Source organism: Platalea leucorodia, assembly GCF_965183815.1.
Source record: "Platalea leucorodia genome assembly, chromosome: 4".
Lineage (NCBI taxonomy): Eukaryota > Metazoa > Chordata > Aves > Pelecaniformes > Threskiornithidae > Platalea > Platalea leucorodia.
The window spans coordinates 85,909,085-85,933,817 of record NC_138826.1 but is presented as its reverse complement, the minus strand read 5'-3'; the positions used below and the strand labels follow the sequence as shown (position 1 = coordinate 85,933,817).

Here is a 24,733-nt window from a genome sequence, read left to right as displayed (position 1 = left end):
AAATGCCAATATACCACAAGAGAAAAAAACCTTGCACAAAATAGCTATTAAACTATAGATTTAAACAAAGAAAGGAAGCAATTCCATAAAGTAAAGTAAAATAATACCTATGATTACAGTTTCAGCTACACTTACCCCTTCAGGTATTTCCAAATGGAATACTTTTAGAGCTTCTTTAAAGTCTGCCTGAGAGAGAAAACCATTTCTGTTCTTGTCTATGTGTCGGAAATACTTTCCTAAGCCTGTTATAACCCGAACTCCTCTTTTACTTAGTGTCTCTCTGAGTATACCTGAGGATTTAGAGAAAGGACACAATGTTTACCTGAAGTTGGCCACATGCTATGGAGCTGATATAAAAGTAAACCACAACTACTTATGATACTGCTGGTTAAAATGACACATACATGCATCCAGGCTCCTTTATCTTTGATGAGAGAATGTCAGTTCAAAATGAAACTATCAGTTACTTAACATTTGGGTAGAAATCATATAAAGCAGCAGCCAACATCTAACAAAACATTTAAAGAGATCACAGAAGGAAAGGAAGAACGGATATCGCCCTTTATGTACTCAGATTATAAAACTGCTTACTTCTGCTAGAATTAATCACATACCATGATGCAACAAACAAAGCAATTTAGGAACACCACTTTGGTAATACAAACATTCCATTATGGGACACACAGTTGCTCCTTCATTGTATGAACATGTTAAATACATGTGAAAACAAGAACAAATATAAGTAATTCTGCAAAATTGTTCCAAAATTATATAGAGAGAACTATTTCTATGGTAAAAATGACATCCTTATCAAAATCTCTAGGTAGCAGATTTAGTTTAGGAATGTCTGAGTTTCTCAGCATGCTCTGTTAACAGGGCCCGTCTGCTATTATCATATTATATCTTCAGATTAACTGTATCTGCAACTATAAAGCAAAATAGGAGGGACGGTGAAAGAAGAAAGTTTTTTCCAGTAAAGTTCTAATTCAGACATATGTTAAAAGATGTCTTGAAATATATACATGTGACCTTCTTCCAAGCCACACCAGCAAACCTTAGATGTAGTCAGGTAATTGAGAAATCAATTTGTGTGTATTACATGACATAAAACATGGAATAACTAGAAGATTAAAAAATATCCCTAATTTATTATTCCAACAATTTTTATAAACATAAATGTCCAAGCAGATTTTAGTGACCAAAGAGTGCTTGCTTAAAACAGGTTTAGAGAATGACAGTAAATAGCGGAGATTCTACAAGCTGGAAGCTGTTTAGTTCAACCGTTTTTGCTGACCACAAGTTACAAAGATAATACACAGCACTGCATAAGCATCTTTCCATAATTTTAAATGCAAAGCTATGCCTTTGTCCTAAAGACTGTAGGTAGGAACCTGGTAAAATTTAATTACATATTCCAGAATATACTACTCAATTATACTCACGTATTTTAATAAGCATAATATTAAAGACTATCAAAAACCAACTTAGTGTATAGAAGTAATGGTCCAAAGAAGGATCTAGCACAAAATTAACTGAAGACATGAGATTGTGTTTGTACATTTTGCCAGTAAATTTTTAAATTGAATGCCAGTTTAACACAGGATCAGCATTATGCTTCAGCATTTCTTCAGAGATTATGTTAACACAGAGATTAACATTTTATTGATTGCATTCACAATTATTCTGTACTGTCTTCACGATCTTTAGCCAGATTGTTTTTTTAAAGAAAGAGAGAGGAGAAAGTATTCTTATGATTTGATTTATTCTGGTATCAGATTCTAATAATATTCTGATAAATATCTAACTTCTGTTTAATTTCCTTTATAATATTATTATTGTTCTTTGCGTTGAGCTCTAAAGATAGAGATACAGAAACTAAAATTAAATGGATTCTGGTAGGCACAAACCTTGAATCTTCTTGAAAACTTTGCTGTCATCAACCGCTTGCTTGGAATGGTCTTGCTTGAATTCCGTAGAAGCAGCTCTAAAATAATCAAAATTAATCTTGATTGGTCAAATTACATGTAATATTACTGAATTCAAAACAGCTGTAGAAAAAACACATTGAACTTTATATTTAATTCTCATACTACCCTTATAAGCATAGTATCCAATTGCCCGAGTTTGAGATGGCACACACAAAAGTCTTCGCTGAACAGCTGCAAATATGCAGAAATTCCTTTCTGACAATATTCCATTAGCAGCTCCTCTACTAATTCATTAATCAAGGATAATTCCTCCTGTGCATAAAATCTCCAGAAATTTATTTCAAGACAGTCCTAATCTTCAGCTTAGACCACTAGAAGGGTTTGTTAAAGCAACTACATTTAGTTACCAATAAGAAAATAACATGGAGCAGCTACAAATCCATATTTAGAGGAGAAATAGTAAGGGTGTAGACCAAAATCTGGATCATCATATTTTAGGTATGATCTAGGAATTATGGTTAAATTTTGTGTTTTCTCTGGCAAGTGACTCCCTTCTGAGAAGAGCTTCCTGGAAACCGCCATCAGAAGTGATTATAGAAGTTGATAAAAAAAAAAAAAATACTGTGGAAGAACCCATTGGAAGGAAAAAAAAAAAAAAGTCCAATAATTATTTTAATCAGAATAGGAAGGCAAATGCAAAAGCACTACTGTCAACTTTGAGCTGCTTGCCTACCAGTGCTTTGCCATGGGGCATTCCTCCTTCTGCTTTCTGAGGCAATAGTCAGCAGAGGAATAAGTCTCTGAAGACTTTTCATCTCCACTTTGGGTACCTCCCATTATGAAGTCCCTAAAAGCTTGTCTATAACAAGCCACGTAAACTGGAAAGTCAACAACCACCTACAGAGGACAGAGTATTATCTCTAAAACACACATAAACCACAAAATATTCATGGCTTGTGACAGCAGGGCATAGCTGCTCCTGAAAACCTGCAACAGACCTTTTGGACTGTACCTGAGCAGGATTCTCTGTGAGTAGAGTAATGGGGGTGAGAGGACTCAATTCGAGAGTTTTGCACCAGAGAATACAGAGTTCAATAACACCCCCATTCAGAAAAAAAAGACAGACTTCACAATCTGAAATTTAGTCACTAATGGAAAGAACACAGAGAGAGAGTATAAAAAAGAAACAATCTGTTCCACCACAGGTAGCAGAAAATCCAAAATTATAACCTAGTGAGCAGGTCTTCGTTCTGGCGCCTTCAGAGATAACATTGGATCAACTCCAAATTTCACAGGTATAAGATTAGCAACAAATGAAAGAAAAAGCTGTTTACCAGAATGACAGGCTTCTGAGATGTAAAATGTCTTACATAAACTATGTGAAATTAAACTACATCATTGTTTTTTGTTTCATGGAAAACTTGCAGAGAGGGAACAATTAGCACTAAGCATCCTACAACTATACATTTCTTTAATGAATTACATTTGAATTTACTGTTTTATGTACTGTTAGCTCACTATGGCTCCTTTGCAAAGCTTTCAGTGTAAAGGGACCTTAAAGTGAATATTACCGTAACTGAGAACAAGCTTCATGTGTCTAAACACTTGCAGAAAGAAATATAATAGCCAGTTAAGTTGTTCTAACAAAAGTAGTCTTTAGATAGCGAATGTATTTAATTGAGATTCTGTTATTGCTGTTCCTAGTCAAGAAGGGATTGAAGCATCTGATATTTGAGGAGAGGCCAGGAGAGCTTGGACTGTTTGGATTATTATGGTTAATTATTAATTAATTAAATATTAATTATTAAATAATGTTAATTATTAACAGCTTGGACTCCAAGCCTGGAGAAGAGAAGGCTAGAGGGATCTTATCAGTGTGTACAAATACCCAACAGAAGGGAGTAAAGAAGATTGACCCAGGCTCTGCTGGGTGCAGCCCAGTGACAGGACCAGAGGCAACGGGCACAAACTGAAACACAGGAGGTTCCCTCTGAATATCAGGAAACACTTTTGTACTGTGAGGGTTATTGAACACTGGAACAGCTTGCCCACAGAGGCTGCAGAGTCTCCATCCTTGGAGATACTAAAAAACCCAACTGGATGTAGCCCTGAGCAACCTGCTTTAGTAAACCCTGCTCTAAGCAAGGGGGATGGACTAGAGACCCTCTTGAGGTCCCTTTCTATGATTCCATGATTTTACGAAAATTTGTACCTTGTAACATCTGCTATCAGCTAACACTCCTCACCAAAATTTGAGTAATTGAACTTTGACTGTATTTCCAAGTACCTTCCATGTTCAGGCAACACAGCAGTGCAATAAATTTTATACCAAGATTTTACTATTGCTAAGAACCAGTATACACACAATAAAAGCCAGAAACCCCAGAGAAAGATGCTTCATTCCCTAGACAGTTTACTTCTGTATAGATATTGAGATGAGAATATTACCTTCAAAAATAACACATACTCAGAGGTTAAGCATTCACCTAACCATTTGAAAACATTCTAAGAAATTCCCATGTTTCAGACTATGGTACAAAATAATTTACTAAAACCTATTTTGAAAGAATAAGTGCAGAAATCCTGTCCCAGTTCCTGAAGTCTTTGACATGTGGCAATATCTGGAAGAATGAAGAATGAAGGGATAGGAAGAAATAAAAAGAAAATGAAAGAGAAAAAACAGAGAGAGAAACCTCTAATTCTTCCCCTGACTGTGTTCAAACACTTGCATTATCAAGACTGACACAAGCTTTTAACATAAGTTCACAAAAGATTCAACAATAATGTCAATTACAAAAAAAAAGGATTTTTCCCCAAACGTAGTATTTTAGTTCATCACATAAGAAAAGTTTCAGTATATGATTTGTATATAAAAACATCTGAATTCAAACAAATAAGACAGTTTTATAATTTAATTAATTCTTATTTTAAAATTATTCCTTATCATTCTAGAAAGTTACTGAATTACAGAACATCCACTAACATCTATTACTAATTTCTCCTAATAACAGCCTAAATACAAAATTCTTTTTAGCAGTATAAGAAATAAGGTGTTAGAAGCTCTTATTAAAAAAATCTTTTTTGCTTAAAGAAGGAAAGGTAATTTGAAAAACAGCTGCACTTACTTTAGAAAATCCATAGCTGCTTCATCAATACTTATCACACGAAGAGTAAGAACTGAGCTCTGCTTAACACTTTCTGGAAGGTTATGATCAACAGTTCGGAAAGTTAGGTTAGCTCCCTGTTGGTAAACCATATGACAATTTACATATAGGTCATGTATTTCGTAAAATACATTCTGCAAGACTTTCAAGAAGTATGATTGTTAAAAGCCTTGGTATGAAATGATGAAAAAGCATAGCTAAGGTCAGTTAACCTTCTTAACAGAGCCTTTCTAGTGCTAAATAAAAACAGCTGCAGGCTCCAAGGTGACATATTATCCTCTACATAGAGGTTTGTCTAGTAAGAGGGCCTGCTGTTGCCTAATCTGCAGCTGAGAAACATGAGATTACAGATTGTTGTTCCCTTGGCCAGGCTCTACTTCTCAATTTTTCTTCTCCCTTCATCCTTATGGCATCCAAAACTCACTGGACGACAGAAGAGAGTCACAGGAGGTGCCACATTGATTCCATGAGAGCAAAGTTCTCCCAGACTAGAAGAAACTCTCCACAGTTATTTTCAGTAATCTAAAATCATACTTGAGATAAACAAACAACTAAAAAGTAGCCTTCCCAAAGTTCAAATAATTCCTGTAATATTTAACTATAAAGTTATTTTTTAAAATTGCTAGATTCCACTAATAAACATTGAATAAAAACATGTTATTAGTAGCCTAGAGTTCTATTACCCAGTATAATCTCTTCCCCTTCCCTCCAAGTTTGGGACTGAGGACACACCTCACATATTCTGCAAAGTTAAAGATGCTTTTTGGTTTAGGAGAAGAGGGAAGGGGAGAGAAAGAAAAGCAGCAAATTAAAAGCAAGGAATGCTGAGAAGAATCAAAAAAAAAGCAGTAGCTCTAACTGTAATATCCATGCAGGCTTCAGTTATAAAGCCTCCAAAACACATACATTAGGAAGGAGACAGAGACACTGCTATTATGCAACTATTTCAACCATTTGGACTTTGTGAGAGATTTGTATGTCTTAACGTCAGCCCAGAAACCCAGTTTGCAGATACAGAGATTCACAGATATGACCTCATTCCGAAGAGCTATCAAACTTGGTAGCAGTATATTTTCTGGATGGCTTTAAGACACATTTTTATTCAGAACACATTTCCATCTGCAGGTTGCAAAGATACACATGAAAAAAAAAAAATCTCTAAAAAATAGCTTCAACCTCCATACCATAAAGAAAGCAATCTATTTCGTCTTGGAAACTCTTATATTGTAGCCACATGTAAACAGTTAGGATTAGGCAGGTGATTAGACAAAACACTCTAAGAACCAGTGTTGTCTTCTTTTAATACTTCATTCAAACATGGGTTTTGCTCTAAACTCAAGATTTGCAGGAGGATGCGAAGAACTCAGTGAAAACACTGTTCTTGAAAAATTGCTCAAGTATTTATAAACCAGGAACACTTAACCCAGTACAGAAGTACAGAAGATGCAATATGGTTTGTAGTCAGTCATCAGATTAGCTGGTAGATGAAGTTTACCATTGTTTCAAAAGCTCTCTCTAAACAGCTGGTAGTAAACACTTTCAAACTTTAGGTTAAAACCAATTAACCTGCAATTTCCTCATGTTTTAAAAAAATATTTAATCATTGTGTCGTGTCAAAAATGCCAGCAGACCTTGAAAAGAGTATTAATTTTTACCAAGTACTTTGGTATACTTCATCTTCAGCACTCTCCTTCCCGGGTTGTTCATTTTGCCTACAAAAAGATCTACACTGTCTGCAGTCTTGTGCCCTCTAGTGGGAAAACTACAAACTACAGCTTAATCTGAAGCCAAAAATGGAATCTAAAATGTGGGACAGCAATAATAATCCAGACTACTGAAAGTCTTTAATTCGAAAACGTTACTGAAGGGAAAGACTTTTGGTCTTCCCTGAAAGCTAGATCACAATTTGCAGCTCGAATATCTAAATATTACTTCCAAATCACCAACACAATTGACATACATTCAATAGAAGAATACTTACAATATAGAAGTCACTAAGGTCATAAGCTTTTCCCTTCTTTTGTCCACGTTGATGTTGATAAACTCCCTTCTGAATGAAAGGCAAGGCATTTGTTCTGTGAAATAATTAAAAACTGATATTAAAACAATTAAATTTATTTAAGTTTCTTAGATACGGCAGAAGATATTTTCTAAAACCTTTTTAAAAAGTAATTTATCCTACCTATTTTTTCCAAACTGTCGAAATTCATACACAGTAAGGGATCTGTCACATGCAAAAAAAAATCCAATCAACTCTCGACAAGCATCACGACCATTTCTAGAAGGAAAATTGAAAAGCACCTTTATGTTTTTGCATCCTTATAAATCCAGTTCAACCCAAACATAAACAACATTTCTATTTTGGAATATGCATTTTATTTCTAATGTTACATATTGTACAATCTTTTTCTTTGAAAGAGGTATTTGACTATTTTCTCTAAACCACCATGGAATTCAACTTCTGGATTTGGACATATATTTCAACGCAATATTCAATTCTCCACAATGTTAAAAACACCTTTCAAGGCTTCATGTTTTAGTATACCAATGTAATTTTCACTCATTAACTAAAGGATTACTTACACCAGGACTACTGCATTCATTATGCTATGTGGAGCTATGGTATATGAAGCTATGTGGCTGAATCCTCAGCTATGTCTAACAATTATACAGTTCACTGCTTCAGAAAAGCACCACTTTCAGAGCTGAAGAATACGTTTATGTCACTGCTACTCAATTCAGAAGAGTTTCAAAGATGCCCTAAAACTGCAAGTTTAATACGCAAGGAGCTACAAACAAGCCACAAAGCCATCCTTTCAACAGTGGTTGCCGCATACTAAGGCAAGTCTAAAATAAATTTTAATCAACTGAGGTGCAACAGCTAAGAGCACTATTTTACACAGCCCCTGTGCTAACTGTCCTGCACAGAACTACGGGTATGATGGTAATGTAATGTTACTTATGCATCTTAACACTGTACAATGGGACTGTAAAGCCACTATCCATCAGCCATGGCAAAATTTGTATTATACATGTAAATATGTATATACCCACACAGCACGTACTTTTTTTCTAAACATAGGGAACAGGAAGGTTCAGTGCAATTAATTATTTCAAGAAGGTAAAGATCATCATTCATAAATTCATAGAATTGAAAAACTTCACAAAATTTGTGATTACCTCGATATGATCCTACTATCAAAGCGTAGCTTGTTAGAGAGCATGTTTTCAGTTAATCCTGATTTGGTCCTTATTCTGTGAAAATAATGCAGCATGTTTATGGTACCTATTTGCTCACAGAGAAATGTTACATAAAAATCAACTGTTTCAAAACAGCAAAAAATGTGAAATACGGTATCCTTGGCAACTGGCTGAGGAGATGATCCCTTGTAGTTGAATTAGAAAGCAACTCAGAGTGGTAATGTGGAAGGTGTTCTGTAATTATGTAATATGACAGTACATTCACAGAAGGCACAGATATGAATGGGATATTTTGTTTACATACACTTATATCAAGAATTAAACCTCTACCCCTCACCATACGTCCACCAATCAATGTGTTTTCTTGCAAAATTACCCAGGTTGGGGCTTCTTTACCCACCTAGATATTTTATATTGGCCATATTACTAGTTCCAGAAATGGAGATTTGTCTGTGTGATGGGTGTAAGAGATTGAGATTGTTTTTGTTGCCTTTTTTTTTTAAGAATACAAAGATGACATTTGTTGAGAAAGACTTTAAAGCAGGATGTTAAAATGTGTAAAAGCAGAGATGTTTGCCTGCACGTTAAGAAAGATTAACAGACAAAACTCGGACCTGCAAATTCATTTAATTTTACAGATCACAATGTCTTCTCAGGCTTTTTTAAGCCCTTGGAGTTACTATTTCAATGCTCACAGGCCAGGAATGACACTTAAATACCAATATGGTTAATTATTGCAGCAGAAATCAAAACATGAAAGAAAAGTATGATTATATTGTGAAGATCTACATTAGCATTTACAGATGCATATTTATGCAATTTTATGCACCGCAGGATAGGAATCTCTAAAAGGATATGACACGATTGCAAGCATTCAACAGCTCAGAAAAGGCTGGCAAAACCCTGTGATGAACAGTATCAATATAAGCTTAAGAATGTTCTCCCAGGTTTTATAAATTCTATGAATCATTATACACAGAGAATCCACATAAAAAGATCCCACTAGGCAATCGCAAGCATGAGGAGGCTACAAAAATGGCTTCACATGAAGCTGGTGGATCCAAGCCAGAAATAAAACATCTGGAAAGGCAAACAAACGTTGCAGAGCCCAAAATAATAAAAAATACAGCGGAAAATGTATTTCTAAAAGACATGACTGCTAGAGAAAACTTACTTCGTTTCATGCAGTGTTCTTTTTCTAAAACGCATTGGTGCTGTCCCAAGCCCCAGAAGTCCATGAGCTTCCTTGCAAACATCCGCACATGTGGATTGCTCTGGATCACTTATAACAGCTCTGACCAGAAAGAGCAGTGAGAAGCCCTGTGACTGTTAGTAAGTTTGAATTTCAGATTTTACATATTCTTACTCAGGAAAGAAAACACCCAAGAATAACACAGCAATAAAGTCTTGGAGTTACCCATTAAGCTTGCATAAATTTGTGGGCTTATTTTTTTGTTTGTTTTTAAAAATTCTGGATTGAGTGGATTACTCAAAATCGAATATATGCAGTAATATTCTGGCAGTGCATTACTATGTAGTAACTTTACACTTATATATGTTTTATTTAAAGTACATTTTATGTATGTATGTATATATATGTATACATATGTGTGTATATATATACACACACATATATTTTATATATGTATATATAAAATAAATCTTAGGATTACAAAGGGGTTTTTTTCCTCATTTCCACTATTTCTGTAAATATTCCATCAGTGATATTCTTTATCCAGGGCTCCCTCCAAAATCAGTGACAGCAGTTACTAGCACTGGCCAGTGACATCATCCAACAAAAACATTGGCACTTCCTCTCCCAAAGCACTGACTACACAGCCCACAGGATCTCAAAGTCCCATCAAACAGACAAGAAATAGATGAACCGGTTTCTGAACATTTTGATATTCTCTGTATCAGTTTAACAAGTAAACAAAAGAAGAGAACCTTTAAAAATACACTAGATTCTTTTTATGTTATTGAAATGGTTCGTAATCAGAAGGAAAAAATAATTTTGCAGGGCTAATATAGTTTTATAAACTTGCTCTCTGCTCTATGCAGATCCATCTTTGCACACATCAGTTACACTGGTTTAACTGCAAGATTGGCTCTACTGGGGGGGGGGGGGGGGGGGTGTCAAAACACCTTTGTGTTTCCTTTAATAGATTTTTTTCATGCAACAGTTTTGAACTAATCTTCCCCGATTAACATCCTGATCTCTGATACAAATTTGTTTGGCAGTACTGGCACAGTTATCCTACTGATATTGGATTAACATAAACAGAGAGATTTTTTAAATTAAAAGTTCATCCTGATGCAGCTGCAGCATTACTGAATATTGTTTTGACACTGTCAACAGAAGGGTTCAGAGCAGGAGAAGGAATACATGGAAAAAATAAGGCAAAACAGCTGAAGGAGGTTAAGCACAGAATGAACATCTATGACCTGAGATGCACAAACCTGTACGTTTAATCCAATATCAGTAGGATTGAAACACTTCAGCACAACCAGCGCATTTTTAAGATAATCTCTGTAATCATGTGTTTTACCTACATCTTTGTAGAGATATGACATGGGACAATCATTTCATTGAAAATTGAGGATTTCTGCACTGAACACTTCCGTATTTTTAATCCTGTCACAATGACACTTGGAATTTAACATTGTGTTTCAGTACAGTCTTGTTTCCTTCATGTAACTTTCTTGATAACTCAGCTTTTAAATAGTGCAAAGCATTAATGCACTTTTAAACAATATAGGTCATTTAAACTGCAGCTGTAAGGGAAACCAAGAAAAAATAAAATGGTGAAGCACAGGATTTCAATCTCAAAGTCTTAAGATCTGATGGGCTATAATATCAGTACAGATGACTATAAAGAGTGTAAAGTAAGCACAGAACGCAACATACTGTAGAGCTACCCACAGATAATTTTTAGCAAGTGTAAGGTAACATGAAACTATATTAAACTAGCTTGCAGCATCCTATATTGTCATAACCAGTCAACTTGGATAAAGCCCTGAATTATTAAAGTATGCTTAAAAATGAGAACAAATTTATGGGAATAATAATAAGGAAAGGTGTTTTTACTATACTCATCTTTACCTGTAAGCTACTTTTTTTTCCTCTCAACATATAAAGGGATCTTTCTACATAGAAGCAAGGCTTTCTCAGAGCTAAAGGGATAGCAATGAAGTTAGCAGAGCCTTCCTGTACAAACTCGATCAACTTGATTCGTCATTGTGCCTTTTTTTCCTACCTGTCCAACATTGGTATAATACTTCTTTACTCCAGAGGGATGTTGTGTCAGTATTAATAAAGGAATATTAATAAAACTAAGATTCTTAGAACAGAAAATAAATACCGAGGAAGTGTAATTTGTCACAGCAGGCACCCATATATTTTGCTGAGGTGCAAGAGGGTTATTTCTGAGAACTAATGCTATTGTACAGCTCTTAAATTAGGTTCAAGTAGAAAATCAAAAATTATTCTCAGAAAAAAAATTACCTTACCCATAGCACTTTAAACTGATCTTTTAATTTGAATTAAAAAGACTTCTCATTTAAAGAATTTTTGCAAATAACACTACATAAGACTTGGAATGAGATGATCAAAACACCTCCTAGGCAAGAAAAGCCACACACTCACAGACCTAAATTCTTCTGTAGGGAAAACTGAAATTTTACATTATAAATTCACTTACCTAGATAATTGATCCACCATCACTTGTTCTACTACAGCCTGTTTTCTCCTCTCAGCAGCAACATCCTCCTGCAATGAAAAACTGACTGAGAGAAAATGAAATATATAACACCAGACACTTCAAATAATAAATTACCCTTTAAGATAGAATTCAGAGGTCACAATTAATCTTTTTTTTTTCCATCTTTTTGAATAGTTTTATTTGCATACCAGAGACAAATACTATTCTCTGCTACACACTCAAATTGTCTATGCATATTAGTTGTCAATAAATATGAGAATTCTAGTATTTCTGTTGACAGACAGCATCTCTATCTCTGTATTGTTTCCAATAAATTCTGTAAGTACAATAGAGCTTGAGGAAACTCACACTATTCCAGGTTTCATGGCTGACACAGATTCCAATTCAGAGAATGAAACTTTACCTCCAGCAATATTTAGTCAAAAAAAATTATTTTAAGACTTAGTCTCACCACACAATTCTTATTTGCTGCATGCCACAATTTTCTGCTGAGACAGGCCAATCTGAAAAACCTTTCAGGAAAGATCATCCTAAGGCCAAAGGGGATTTAACATGATCTTATTATTATTTTTATTAGAGTAACACTGAACCATAACCTTGTGCCATTCATTGTAAAGTGCTCAGGCACTGATCACCATTTGTTTCATAGAAAGAGAAACCAAAGCACAAGAGGATGCCCCAGGACAGCATGGAGGCCACCGGCAATAACCAGGCCCCAGCATCTCTCTTCAGAAATCTGGAAGATAAAATGAACTTTTTCACTGCACTTAAATTCGCCTTTTTTCCCAAAAAGTAATTTTTATATATGAGAAAACAGAGATTATTGTTACTGAGAGGGTTTATGCAACCTTTTTGACAATTCTGTAGGTATTCTGAAACTGAAGAATTAAGATATTTTTCTTATTGGTTATTTTTTCCACAGAATTCTTGTGTGCAAACCAGATTTTAGATAGATCAAGCCTTTTCATGGCTGAAGAAGAACCAAAAGTTGGTTCCCAGACACCAGGTAACTGTAAGGGATAATCCTTAATTCCACAGAGATTTTATGGGTATAATTCACAACCTTCAAGTAAATACTGATTGGCACTAGCAAAACAAACAAACAAACAAAAAAAAACCCCACCAGCTCTGGGGTCCTCAGCACAGGAAGGACATGGACCTGTTGGAAAGGGTCCAGAGGAGGGCCACAAAAATGATCAGAGGGATGGAACACCTCTGCTGTGAGGAAGGCCTGAAAGAGCTGGGGTTGTTCAGCCTGGAGAAGAGAAGGCTGCAGGGAGACCTTATTGCAGCCTTTCAGTACTTAAAAGGGGCTTATAAGAAAGGTGGGAACAGACTTTTTAGCAGGGCCAACAGCGATAAGACAAGGGGTAATGGTTTTAAACTAAAAGAGAGTAGATTCAGACTAGATATAAGGAAGAAATTTTTCACGATGAGGGTGGTGAAACACTGGAACGGGTTGCCCAGAGAGGTGGTAGATGCCCCATCCTTGGGAACATTCAAGGACAGGCTGGATGGGGCTCTGAGCAACCTGATGTAGCTGAAGATGTCCCTGCTAATTGCAGGGGGGACGGACCAGATGTCCTTTAAAGGGCCCTTCCATCCCAAAGCATTCTATGATTCAAAACAAAACAAAACAAAACAAAAAAATCAAATAAACAATGTAACATCAAACCAGCTGGTGTTTATTCTGAACTGATTTTAAGCCTTAAAAGATTTCTGAATTATAGGAGGTAGGGGGCTTTTTAGTTTGCTTTCATACTTCATTTTTGCACCTATCAGAACTACAGGTGCTTTATTCCAAGTTACTTAATCTTTGCCCATTAACTGTCGCAACAGATGTATTAAAAAGCATTATGTAAAGGAGGACACAGTGATAATACAGAGCAGTGTTTGTTAAAACACAACATATTCCATGGACCCCATCTTATAGAGCCAAACCAGCTAGCATGCTGAAAACAACCTGATTTTAAAAAAAGAAACCTTACACCTTGAATTTCAAAGAAAACCAACCTTCCTCCAAAAAAACCTGATTTCATTATATATAGCATCTATTGGCAATCACACATGTACTATAATCTGTCTTGAATAAGGGAACTTTCATCCCAAACTACAGAAAAATTAAGAGGAATTCTACTTTAACATTAGAGTTTCTGGTAATGATTACAGTAAAAGGAAATTTTAACACTGTGTATTCTTAAGCAAATTTTTTAAACACCTTAAAATCCAGTGCTTACAATTGAGGCAACGTATACCCAATGGAGTTAATATACATGCAGTTATACTTCCAATTTTTTCCATTATTCCTGTCACTATCAGAAGCTTGAACCTGAGAGAACCTAAGAGATACTCCTAGAAAGAGGCAGCCAGTCTGTGCAACCATGAGTGCTAATCAATAACAAAAGTGCTTCTAAAGGTCCCTGTGACACCTTGCTCAGATGTCTGTTGGCGTCCTTTTAAAGCATACCAGCTGCAGTGTACCTGTTGTTTGTGGTCCTGCACTGGTCCCTTTCTCAGTGTTTTCAGCTTATTTGATTCAGCATTAGTTACTCTAATCATTCTTCAAAACTTTTTTCCATTATCTTCACTCTATAGTATAGATTTTTAAATTTATTCTAAAAATAACAAGCACGAAGTTCTTCAAGTTCTTCATAAAAGTACTTTCTGAAAAGATTTTCTTATCATGAAAATGAATAGTGACCTCAGTGCAACATCCACATTCACTTTGACGAGACTAGAAATCAAACAAATGTTTGCAATGATGCAAAATTCAGTGCATAGTGATGAGCAAACAAAATAAATTAAAATTATTATTTACTCTTACAATCTCATAAAATTTCTCATGGCTTAGTATTGCATGAGAAAGTTAGAATGCTAACTCTGTTCAACAATACCTTCAAAAACCAGTTCTGAAAGCCATCACTCTGCATATGCAAATACTGAATCATGCAATATCAAATCTCAAGGTTTTTCATCATTGTAACTAATCCTAAATTCAAGGCTTACCCTTAGATGGGCAAGACTCCTATTGTTCAGTTCTAAAAAGAGTAAAAATTATGTCTATGTAAGAAACTAAAGAAACATATTGGGTATGTCTGTATAAGAAAATTTTTAATTCCTCTCTATGGATGCTAGTGAGGCCATGCTTGTTTTCAGTTTTCAGGGCTCCCTCCTTCCCAAGATCAATAGGGTTGAGAGGAATCTGGAAAGGATCTAACAGGATCAGAGCCAAAGCAACTGAAAGGAGAGGCTAAGGGAGCTTGGGCTTGTTTAGTTCGCAGAAGCAGCATCTATGAAGCATTCTGAAAACATCCTACAACCAAAGGGAAATTACAAACAAGACAGAACCAAACTTCTTTTGACAGTGGCCAACTGTATAACAGGAGGCCAAGGTTACAAACTGAGCCTTGGGAGGCTTGGTATGGGTAACAGGAAGAACTTTTTCACAAGGAGAGTAGCGTATCACAGGAAGACATTGCCTAGAGATGCTGTAGAAGCTCCATCCTTGGAGCTTGAAGACTCAGCCAAAGCTGTGGCTGACCTGATCTAATACCCGCAGCAGAGCCCACACAGCTTACAAAGCCAGTTCTCATCACTTATTCCGTTCCAGGAGTTAATGAGGGAAAACAGCCTGTTTACTCTAGAAACAAGTCAGAGTAAGAGCTGAGGGAATCATGGAATCCATGGATAATGGAATACAGGCTCAAGTACAAGCTACTGACCAGAGGAAATATAACACTGAACTCAGGTTCACACAAGTCAGTCAGTTAATTTTAGTTGTATGTATATATTTGTGTTTATCATTCATAATTTGCATTCTCATTTATATACATTGCTACATAAAATACAAGCACTGCCGATAATATTAAACTGCTCACTGCATTGCTCAGTTCAGCTCTCCTTGAAAGAAATGTTTGAACTCCCATGACCCCCAAGGGTGCAATTACATACTAGGACCAAATCATCAAAGGCCTAACTTCTGTTGAATATCTGGGAAGCCATTCTATGAGTCTAGACAGTTGACAGCATAATATCAGCCAAAATACTTACAGCTTCTGATTTCCTCATACTGTGCTGCATATTATAGGGCTTGCTTGTGTAGCATTGCTGCAGGAGAGCTTTCTCATCAAGAGCTGTAAGATCATTATGTCCATCTTCAAGCTGTGTACCCTATACAAAAATACATTATTTTCATAAATCAAATTTAATTAATTGTAAGAAAAACAAACAAACAAAACCCCACACAGCACTTTTTCCTCAACAATTTATTTAAAAGTATTTTTCTTTATTTATTTTTAGTGTCTACTTCTTCCACTTCATGCTAATTAGAAAAAGTAATGAATTTTTTTAAGCCTAGCTTTCTACAGAAACTGAACTTACAAATCTTGCTCTTTAGCCTTTCCTTATAGCTTTTGAATACTTACCAGCTTTCAACGATATTGAAATAAAAAAAAAAATAAAAATCTCAAAAATACTGTGTTCCCACAAGCTTTGTGAAATATCAGCAGCAAGTCAGATAAGGCAGACTGTTAGTACCTCTCTGAAGAAGACAAGAGCTCATCCTTTCTCTGTTCTGCTCAAGAACAGCCAAGAGAAAGCGGCAGATTTGCCATTATGCACATAGCTCAAAGTTCACTGTTGCAGAGATGCTGCTTTTTGACCAAAGAAGTTAAATACAGTCTAGACAGAGAAAAACCAAAGCATACTGCTGAACTGGGTCTAACAGACTTGTAAATCAGTCCGAGGGTACTACAGAAATATCTCCTACAAGGAGGATATAAAGAAAACTGACAAAGGACACTCTGTTTACAGAAGTCAGGAAGGAGGGAACATGGGAAAGAAATCAAAAGAGTAGGTTTTGTTAGCTATGCTCCTCTAGGAGGAGCTTGTTTTCAGAGAAGAAAAGTTATTACAAGTTCCACTAATCAGATAAAATAAATAAGTATCTTGAAACCTAAAGAGGTTCTGATTTATTAATTTAATCAGGTAGTGATAATATCTAACACAGAAAATTGTTCTGCAAGACACTGTATTAAAATCTGTCATAAGAACTGACACACATAGCTTCTAGTGCTTAGCAAGTATCTTTCTGGAACCCAAAATCACCAGAATAAGCTAGTCCTGCTTTTTCTCTTCCAGTATACACTTGCCACCTATTTCTTCAGTTTCAGATTAACTTGGCTGCTCCTGTAAGTACCCTTTTGATGAGCTTGCAGTACAGCGTATAAAGGAGTTACTTCTTGGAAAACAGATGACATGATGGTGTCAGACTGGTACATAAGAGTGGAATCATTAAAAAAAAAAAAAAAAACACACACAACAAAAAAAACACCAAATAAAACCAAGTAATACTACATCAAATCCCCAGAACTTACAATCATCTTAACTGCCACCAAATATAAAACTAAAATAACAAAATAACAGAATTGTTTTTTTCACTCAACTCTTTTACTCACAGAATGTTTACTTATAGGTACTTGCAAGTCCTCCAAGTTTTATCTGAACACTAGAAGTGCGAGTACAAGAGGAGAAAGCCCCTTTAAACAACAATATGTGTAAAACAATAACAACAATATGTGAAACATAACTTGTCTTATGTAAGACTTTCCCTTTTCATTCTACCGAACATTAAGCAAGTAAAATCAGTAAACTCACTGTTATTCATCACAAACCTTTTCTCTGAAAAGCAATGAGCACAATATGTTCCCTCAACATCTGCATACTTAACTTTTCATTACGATTCTTAAATGGTCATCTACCCTCAGCACAGTCTAGCATTCGACCAGTCCTCACAGCTGTTGCTTCCTTTTGTTTCCTCTTTCCTTACACCTACAATGACGTATCTTGCTCTGTGCAACCACCCTTTTCCACCATCTCTTCCAGAACAATAGGAAAGTTGGGTTTTTTCACCCCTTTTTTTCCAGTTTCTCTCCACTGATCTTCCCTTGTTTGCATCTTAGTTTTAATTTAAAAACACAGAAGAAACCTGGCGGAATTAATACAGCTTGCAGTCCAACTTTGCAGTCCAACTGTACTGGATCTTATAAAACGTCAAAGCAAAAACTACAGAAAACATCTTTCATTATTTTAATCCCATATTCCCTTCCATTTCCTGTGTTAATAGTTCTCTAAGGTACAGATTACATCTTTCACTTCTCCTTTTTTAAGTCCTATATACAGTCATAATTGAACAAAATAATAATTAATATACTCCTATATTTAAAAAATAATAAAGCTTGAATGCATTTCTATATTTGGAAATAACATTTTACCAAGGTCTTCCTGCTGTCTCTCATCTTCTTAGGCTGCAAACTCTTCCTTATCAATCACGCTAATCTTCATGCTCAGGCTAGAGGTGCACTATGAGGGCAAACGTTTCATTGCTTTCCAGAGAATACAAGTATACTTAGATTATCAGATCACCTCAGTTTCTCGCTCTGGAACAACTGAAACAAGCTTCCTATGCTTTATTTCCTACTCAACATTAGATACTGAAATTACACTTGTTTTTTATTTCTTTACGACAAAAACATGGAAGAAATTAATTACACACACATGCGAACCTCTCCAAACACTGTAATGAAATACCAGCATACATTTGCTGTTTAAAAATGCAATTACTTCTTTGCCAGCTACCTTTATTGAAGCTTCTGGACACTGGAGGTGGTCTTTTTTCTTTTCTGCCATCCTCTGAGAATACTGCTTATATTCTTCCTTCATGTCTGCTTCATACTGGCGATACTTCAGTCTATATCTGTCTGTTGGGGATGGCAGATTTTCTGGTATTGTCTTCTGCTCCAAAACAGAATGCTAAAGCAAAGAGTAATCAATATAAAAGCCTCTGGTTGATCTATGGAATGAGAACAGCATTATTATAATTCCCATCCAGTATAACTTCTGAAACTTCTTGATGCTATGCTTCACATTAAGAAAAAAACGCAAATATGACTACATGTCCAGGCTTAATTTTCATTGAGTTCTTCATATTCTGCCTTTTTTTAAACTAAAAAGTAAACAGCCAAATAGTTTTACATCATTTTTAAAGAGAGGCACCAAGATTCAGTGGTTCTGTCCTATAAGATAATGTTACAGATCACTAAAATGGGAATTCTGACATTTTATTCTGGATGGCTGAAAATGGGCTGATGGATTTTTACAATCAGAAGTTCTAATATTCTTGCATGGCAGAAGAGTATTAGTACTGGGACTTTCTTTCCTAGAACAACATCAGCTGAAAAGGTTGTGAAGCCAGCTAAGTACCTTCCTAACTTTACATCCATTTCAGTGCTCTACACAATGGAGGCTAGATCAGTAGAAACAGCAGACTGACTGACAGAAGGCCAAGACTCCATTCTTCTTTCTCTCCCTGAATAACTAACACCTTCAGTATTTAAGTGATATTTCTTCAACACTAACAAAACTAAGACGGCCTTATCTAGCATCTCTACGTGACACATCTCATCTTGCAACACCACTGTAACAGTCCTGTTCTAGAAAACCATTTCTCAAAAACCCAGATTTACATTCTTGAAAGGGAAGCTTTCTCTTTCAAAAGAGGATCCACATCTCTTCACTGGTTAATTCCTGAGTGATAAGACTATATTTAAATTATTCTTCCAAAAGTGACCTATTTGGGGAAGATTTACTTACACAGCCTGTTATTGAAGAAGCTGGCATACATCTTGCTAAAGGAATGCTCAGTCAGGACCCCAGAAGCAAGAAATGCAGAAATAAAGGCCACTCAGAGGAATACATTAAAATATTTTAGAGCTGCTTGAAAATCTTCTCCACAAAAAAGAAGGAGGGGGGAGAAGTCAGGCAAAAAGAGAGAGAGAGAGAGAGAGCGCAAAAGAGGGTAAGTGAACAGGAGACACATTCCTGCACATTCAGCATGTCAGTATTTAAGACATAATGAAAGCAGAAAGGAAGCAACAAGAGATAAAGAAACACAGAGAAGAAAGGGAGAAGGACCCTGAGAAACAGGCAAAGCCATACCTACCTTCTATTAGCCTTCCTGCAGCTAGACAGAATTATATGTATGAACTTGATGTTTTAAAAAAAAAAAAAAAAGGTAAAGCAAGCAGTGTAATGATGAGCATCCAGACCTAAAGAGTATGGCAACTCAAGTATGTTTGCACTGCACACTTACAATACCATACAGAGGAAAATAACCTATCCGTAGTTACACGTTTACAGTTACATCTTAAGACATGCATAAATACCTATGTTGGGCACATAGATTTTCTGAGTAGTAGTACATTCTTAATCAATTATTTAAAAAAAAAAAACCAAAACCAAAACCACACTTAACCATTTCAGTTTTTATTTAAATGCAATTTTTTTTTTTCCAAGTTGAGAAACTATTTGGTTATATAGGGAAACATACAGAATTATGGTCTTGACAGATTCAACCTTGAGCTCCAGCCAGTTTGGAGTCCTGCCATACAAGTTGCTATATTACTCATTTCAAGGGGCACGAGTCATGTACAAATTAATTAATAATTGGTTTTCCCTCTAGCTATACTTCTGTTTTAAACATACTCATTAGAGTATTTCTTAGGTTTACATAAGTTAAATACTCTTGAAATAATGGATTTTTAAACAGTATATTTTCCAATTCTTCCAAAAAGAGAGAACATTAATAAGTTAGGATATTTCCTGCACCCTAACCAAATACAAAAACGTACTACTACTAGTAAGATTTTTACCATGATTATGTATGGTGCACAATTATGACAGAAAATAATCATGTAGGTAGCATTCTTGAATTAGTTTAAAGCTCTAGATATCTAATCTCTCGAATATATAGGGACTACAAACAGAAGACTACTGTTTGCAGTACTTCAGCTTTTTCCCTTTAATTATCACATTTGAAACACTCCAAATACTGATGGAATGACAGCAGATTAAAAATAGTCTCTCCAATAAGCTAGCTGCTGTCACACAAAAGAAGTTACAACAGACTACATTTTCAGACAATGTACTATAGTACTCTACTACTGAATTGCTAATGTTACTTTGTCAGTTTATATTTTTTCAGCTACTTTACCTCTATTTTCTTCTGACGAGATTTTCTAGACACCTGTTTAAACTAAAGGAAAAGAGAAATTAAATATGTACCAATGGTCAAATAAAAATTTGTCACATTCATTTTTTCAAGTTTAATTCAGATATAAGAGTTCAAAGGAAAATTTTTCCTGCGTTCAGGGAACAACTGTAATAACTGAGTAATCAAATTAATTCTTAAACTTGTTATAGTGGATATTGATCCTGAACAGTGCTGTACTGTACTACAAACCAGAATGTTAGCATCTGGACTACTGAATTTCCTTATAAAGCACCTAAGATTAGTGGTGATTAAGCTTCTTAGTCATCCAGGGAAAAAAATGCTGATATATGATCAGGAAATTTTACAATAGAAGTGGCCCGACAAATTGAATGTAATTCTGAAGTTAATATCACAATTCTGTTTTGAAGACAAGAGACTTGAGAAAAACCCTATGAAATATCTGCATGTAACTCCAAAAGTCTCCTTTTCACCAAAAGTAACTATTCTTCCATACAAGTAATACTTACTGTTTGTAAACTTGTTTTTTTTCTTCAATCAGATGCTAACTGACTACTATTGATCTTATCTTTATTATTTCTGTAAGTTCCACTTTGTTTAGAAATATAAACCAAAGTTACATGCTACTTCAAAAGTATTACATTTTTCAGTTGCTTTGACAAATTGTTAATAAAGCTAGCTATTAATATACTTCTTCAAAAATAAGTACAATGAAATGGATGAGTGTATCAACCAACAAAGAAGAGCTAAGGTATTTAAGAAAATAGCATTTTTTAAATATTCTAGAGGTTTCTCAGGAAAAAGTACTTTGCCAAAAATATTTTGGACCAATAGCACTTTGAGATATGAGTTTAACCAAAAGAAATAAAGAGAACTTGTATAATAAAGATAAGTATGCTTTTCTAAATTACTGCTAAAGGGGCATATTTTAAAGATATTTGTAGTGACAGACTGACCTGTTGAGCCTGATGATGCTGTGCGTATGGTGTTTGTAATGACGTCCTCGAATCTGAAAATGTATCTAGAGGGCATGTATGAGGATAACTTCCACTGTATGGTATGTAAGAGTTCCCATCCTAAAATTACAGGAAAAAAAAAAATAAAGGACAAGCAATCGTAATTGTTTTATATTCAGAGTGATATTTTTATAAACTCCTGCAACACATGAATTGTAAAAACTATTCAGGACAGAATTAAGTTATAATTACCTCTTCATCAGAATCTTCCAGCCTCCCTAGATCTAGGCATGGCACCCTGTAGGAAGTTAAAACGATTTTAATAGCAACACGTTCTCTTATTTTTCAATTACAGTAAAAGCAAACTGCCTATTAGTTGGTATTATTATTAGCTCCTTCACAAAATTTTCTCTGCTATGAACAGTTTCACTACAACTGGAGATGGCCTACTGGGCAAATCCCTATTAGCCCCTCTTGCTTCAGCTCAGGAACTGGCCAGTGAGCTTTTCCTCTTCCCCAGCTGCAGAGTACTCTGGCAGCCGAAAAGGGCCCCTGCAAGGCCCTTCTTCACTCCCAGCGTGGCCATCCTGGCTTCTCTTCACTCCCCAACAGGAGCTGCTGCAACAAGATCATCAATCAGGGATTCCTTATTCCTTATCCTGTCTTCCACAGCAGGTCTGTGGCAATATCCCTCTATATTATAATCAGTCACCAGAGAGGCAACAGGGAAGCAACAGCTCCTTGGGATGCAAACCTTCCAAACTTTTTGGAAGTGATTAAGCAGAATGAAATATTGAAGTATAGTTGGCTTCCACTGTGCTAAAGAAATGAAAACATCTCCCAATTCATCAGAGCATCGCTGTGTCTTCTGCCTTTACTCCAGGTATACTGGAATTATAACAAGATTACTTCTTGGAATAAGAGAGCTCCTTAATTTCCAGTCTTTTTTTATTAGAGAATGACTGACAGTACACAGCAATTCAAGTTCTTTGACTTCAATATGAACAATCCAAGGCCATGGTCACACATACTAGTAAAATAACGTAGAGAGATGATACATTAGCTGTAAGGCATTTCAGTAAACAAAAAACCCTAAAATATCAAACATGATCCTTGGAAGAGCAGATGTTGCCTATCTGTCGAAGTCACTATAAGGTTTTAAATTTTATAGGCACTGTACAAAATTTCCCTTTGCTTGTAAAAACCCTTCACAACAGTTTCTCTCTAATTTTTACTGTAATACCTGCAAAGAAGGCTAAGAATTAAAACAAACAAAAAAATGGTTTTGTCTTTTTCCAGACTACTATATTAAAAATACTCAAGAAAGACTAGGTATAAATATGAAAGCCCTGAGTACAACTCTACCGTTAAGCTCAACCAAATGTAAATCAGCTTAATTCCAATGTAAATAATGCATCAAAAATTCTACTCTAAATATAAAACATAGAAAACAAACCTATGATGATAAGTTTCATGGAACACCGAGTTGCATACAAATACAAATGCAAATGCATTGTGTTAATAATGCACAGTTACACAAACTGATCAGAAATAGAAGCAGACTTACTCTGGTGGGCGAGGACCGCGAGTAGCCCGTGTATCTGGTCTCCAGCCCTGAAAGAATGACACATTATTACATACCTACAGGGATCAGGATTAAAATACACAGTTCTCTCAGCTTCCCCTGGAGTATTTAAAAATCAATGCCTCAAATTATCCATCCGACATATTTGACTGAGATGCTACTAACAAAAGGACAAAACAACAAATTTGCATTGAAAGTTGATTCTTACAGATCATGAGACTAAAAGACTGAATATTCATCATGACAGAAAGATGTCCAGCCATTAAGAACCCAGAATCCAGATAGTATCCATGTCAGCTATTAATAATGCATTAAAAATAATCCACGTTCCTGAGACTTTGTACAATCACTGCTCACAAGGGTTTAGGTCACATGGTCCTTGTTTGTTGGGAACCCCTCAGCCAACCCTTAAACCAAAACCACAATACCGACAGTCAACTGGCTCACATGCAGCAAGCTCAGACTCCAAAGCAGCCCTGATATTTGCTGTAACTGTATCATCTCAGCTTTATTATGGCAGCATGCGATGATGACTAGGCAGCTTGTGTACTCACAGTTTATTTTGTATGGCCATATACCACACAAATCTCCAAACTCACCTGAGTAAGAACATAGCAAGAAGAAAAGACTCGAGCCAAAGCTCCGTCTACCCCACAATGGCTTTCTGAAAACAGCCAACAGCAAATCCCTAGGGAAGATGGTTTGACCAGGGCAAGCACATAGTAACAATTCCCTCATCTGGCCTCCCAATCTGGTAAAAAATGTGGTTCAGGGCCAGCATCTTTGTTTTCACACTCTTCAGCTCAGAGATCTCAGCATCACAGTCTGAACTGAACAGACATCCTATTTCTGTGGTGTCTGAACACCTTTAATGATTTGAGAGTAGTCACAAAACTGTAACTCTTTTCCTGCCACTCACTCTTGTAGCCTGCTCCCGAAAAAGAAGTTCACAGTTCAGCAACACTACCCTCTAGTGCCTTCAAAAAAGGGTATTCAGGGTTAGAAAAAGAAAAAAGTTTCTCTCGAGGAAGGTCACACATAATAAACACCACCACCTTGTGGTCAAATATGTAAAAAAACGTTAAGAGTTCTAACACAATTTAGTCTTAT

General features: G+C 35.7%; 1 protein-coding gene across 1 annotated transcript in view; it reads right to left on the bottom strand.

Moving 5' to 3' along the window:
* Window positions 1-24,733, bottom strand: part of CAPS2 (calcyphosine 2) — a gene marked incomplete at both ends in the record, with an annotated part of 28,704 nt that overhangs the window by 2,623 nt on the left and 1,348 nt on the right. Inside the window, 14 exons of the mRNA XM_082308966.1 lie at window positions 136-290; window positions 1,908-1,984; window positions 5,054-5,169; window positions 7,074-7,167; window positions 7,275-7,370; window positions 8,273-8,347; window positions 9,468-9,587; window positions 11,995-12,062; window positions 16,066-16,185; window positions 18,652-18,825; window positions 21,065-21,106; window positions 22,039-22,158; window positions 22,291-22,336; window positions 23,606-23,652. Of these exons, the coding sequence (XP_082165092.1) occupies window positions 136-290; window positions 1,908-1,984; window positions 5,054-5,169; window positions 7,074-7,167; window positions 7,275-7,370; window positions 8,273-8,347; window positions 9,468-9,587; window positions 11,995-12,062; window positions 16,066-16,185; window positions 18,652-18,825; window positions 21,065-21,106; window positions 22,039-22,158; window positions 22,291-22,336; window positions 23,606-23,652 (1,350 nt within the window). The remainder of the gene's footprint in view (window positions 1-135; window positions 291-1,907; window positions 1,985-5,053; window positions 5,170-7,073; window positions 7,168-7,274; window positions 7,371-8,272; window positions 8,348-9,467; window positions 9,588-11,994; window positions 12,063-16,065; window positions 16,186-18,651; window positions 18,826-21,064; window positions 21,107-22,038; window positions 22,159-22,290; window positions 22,337-23,605; window positions 23,653-24,733) is intronic.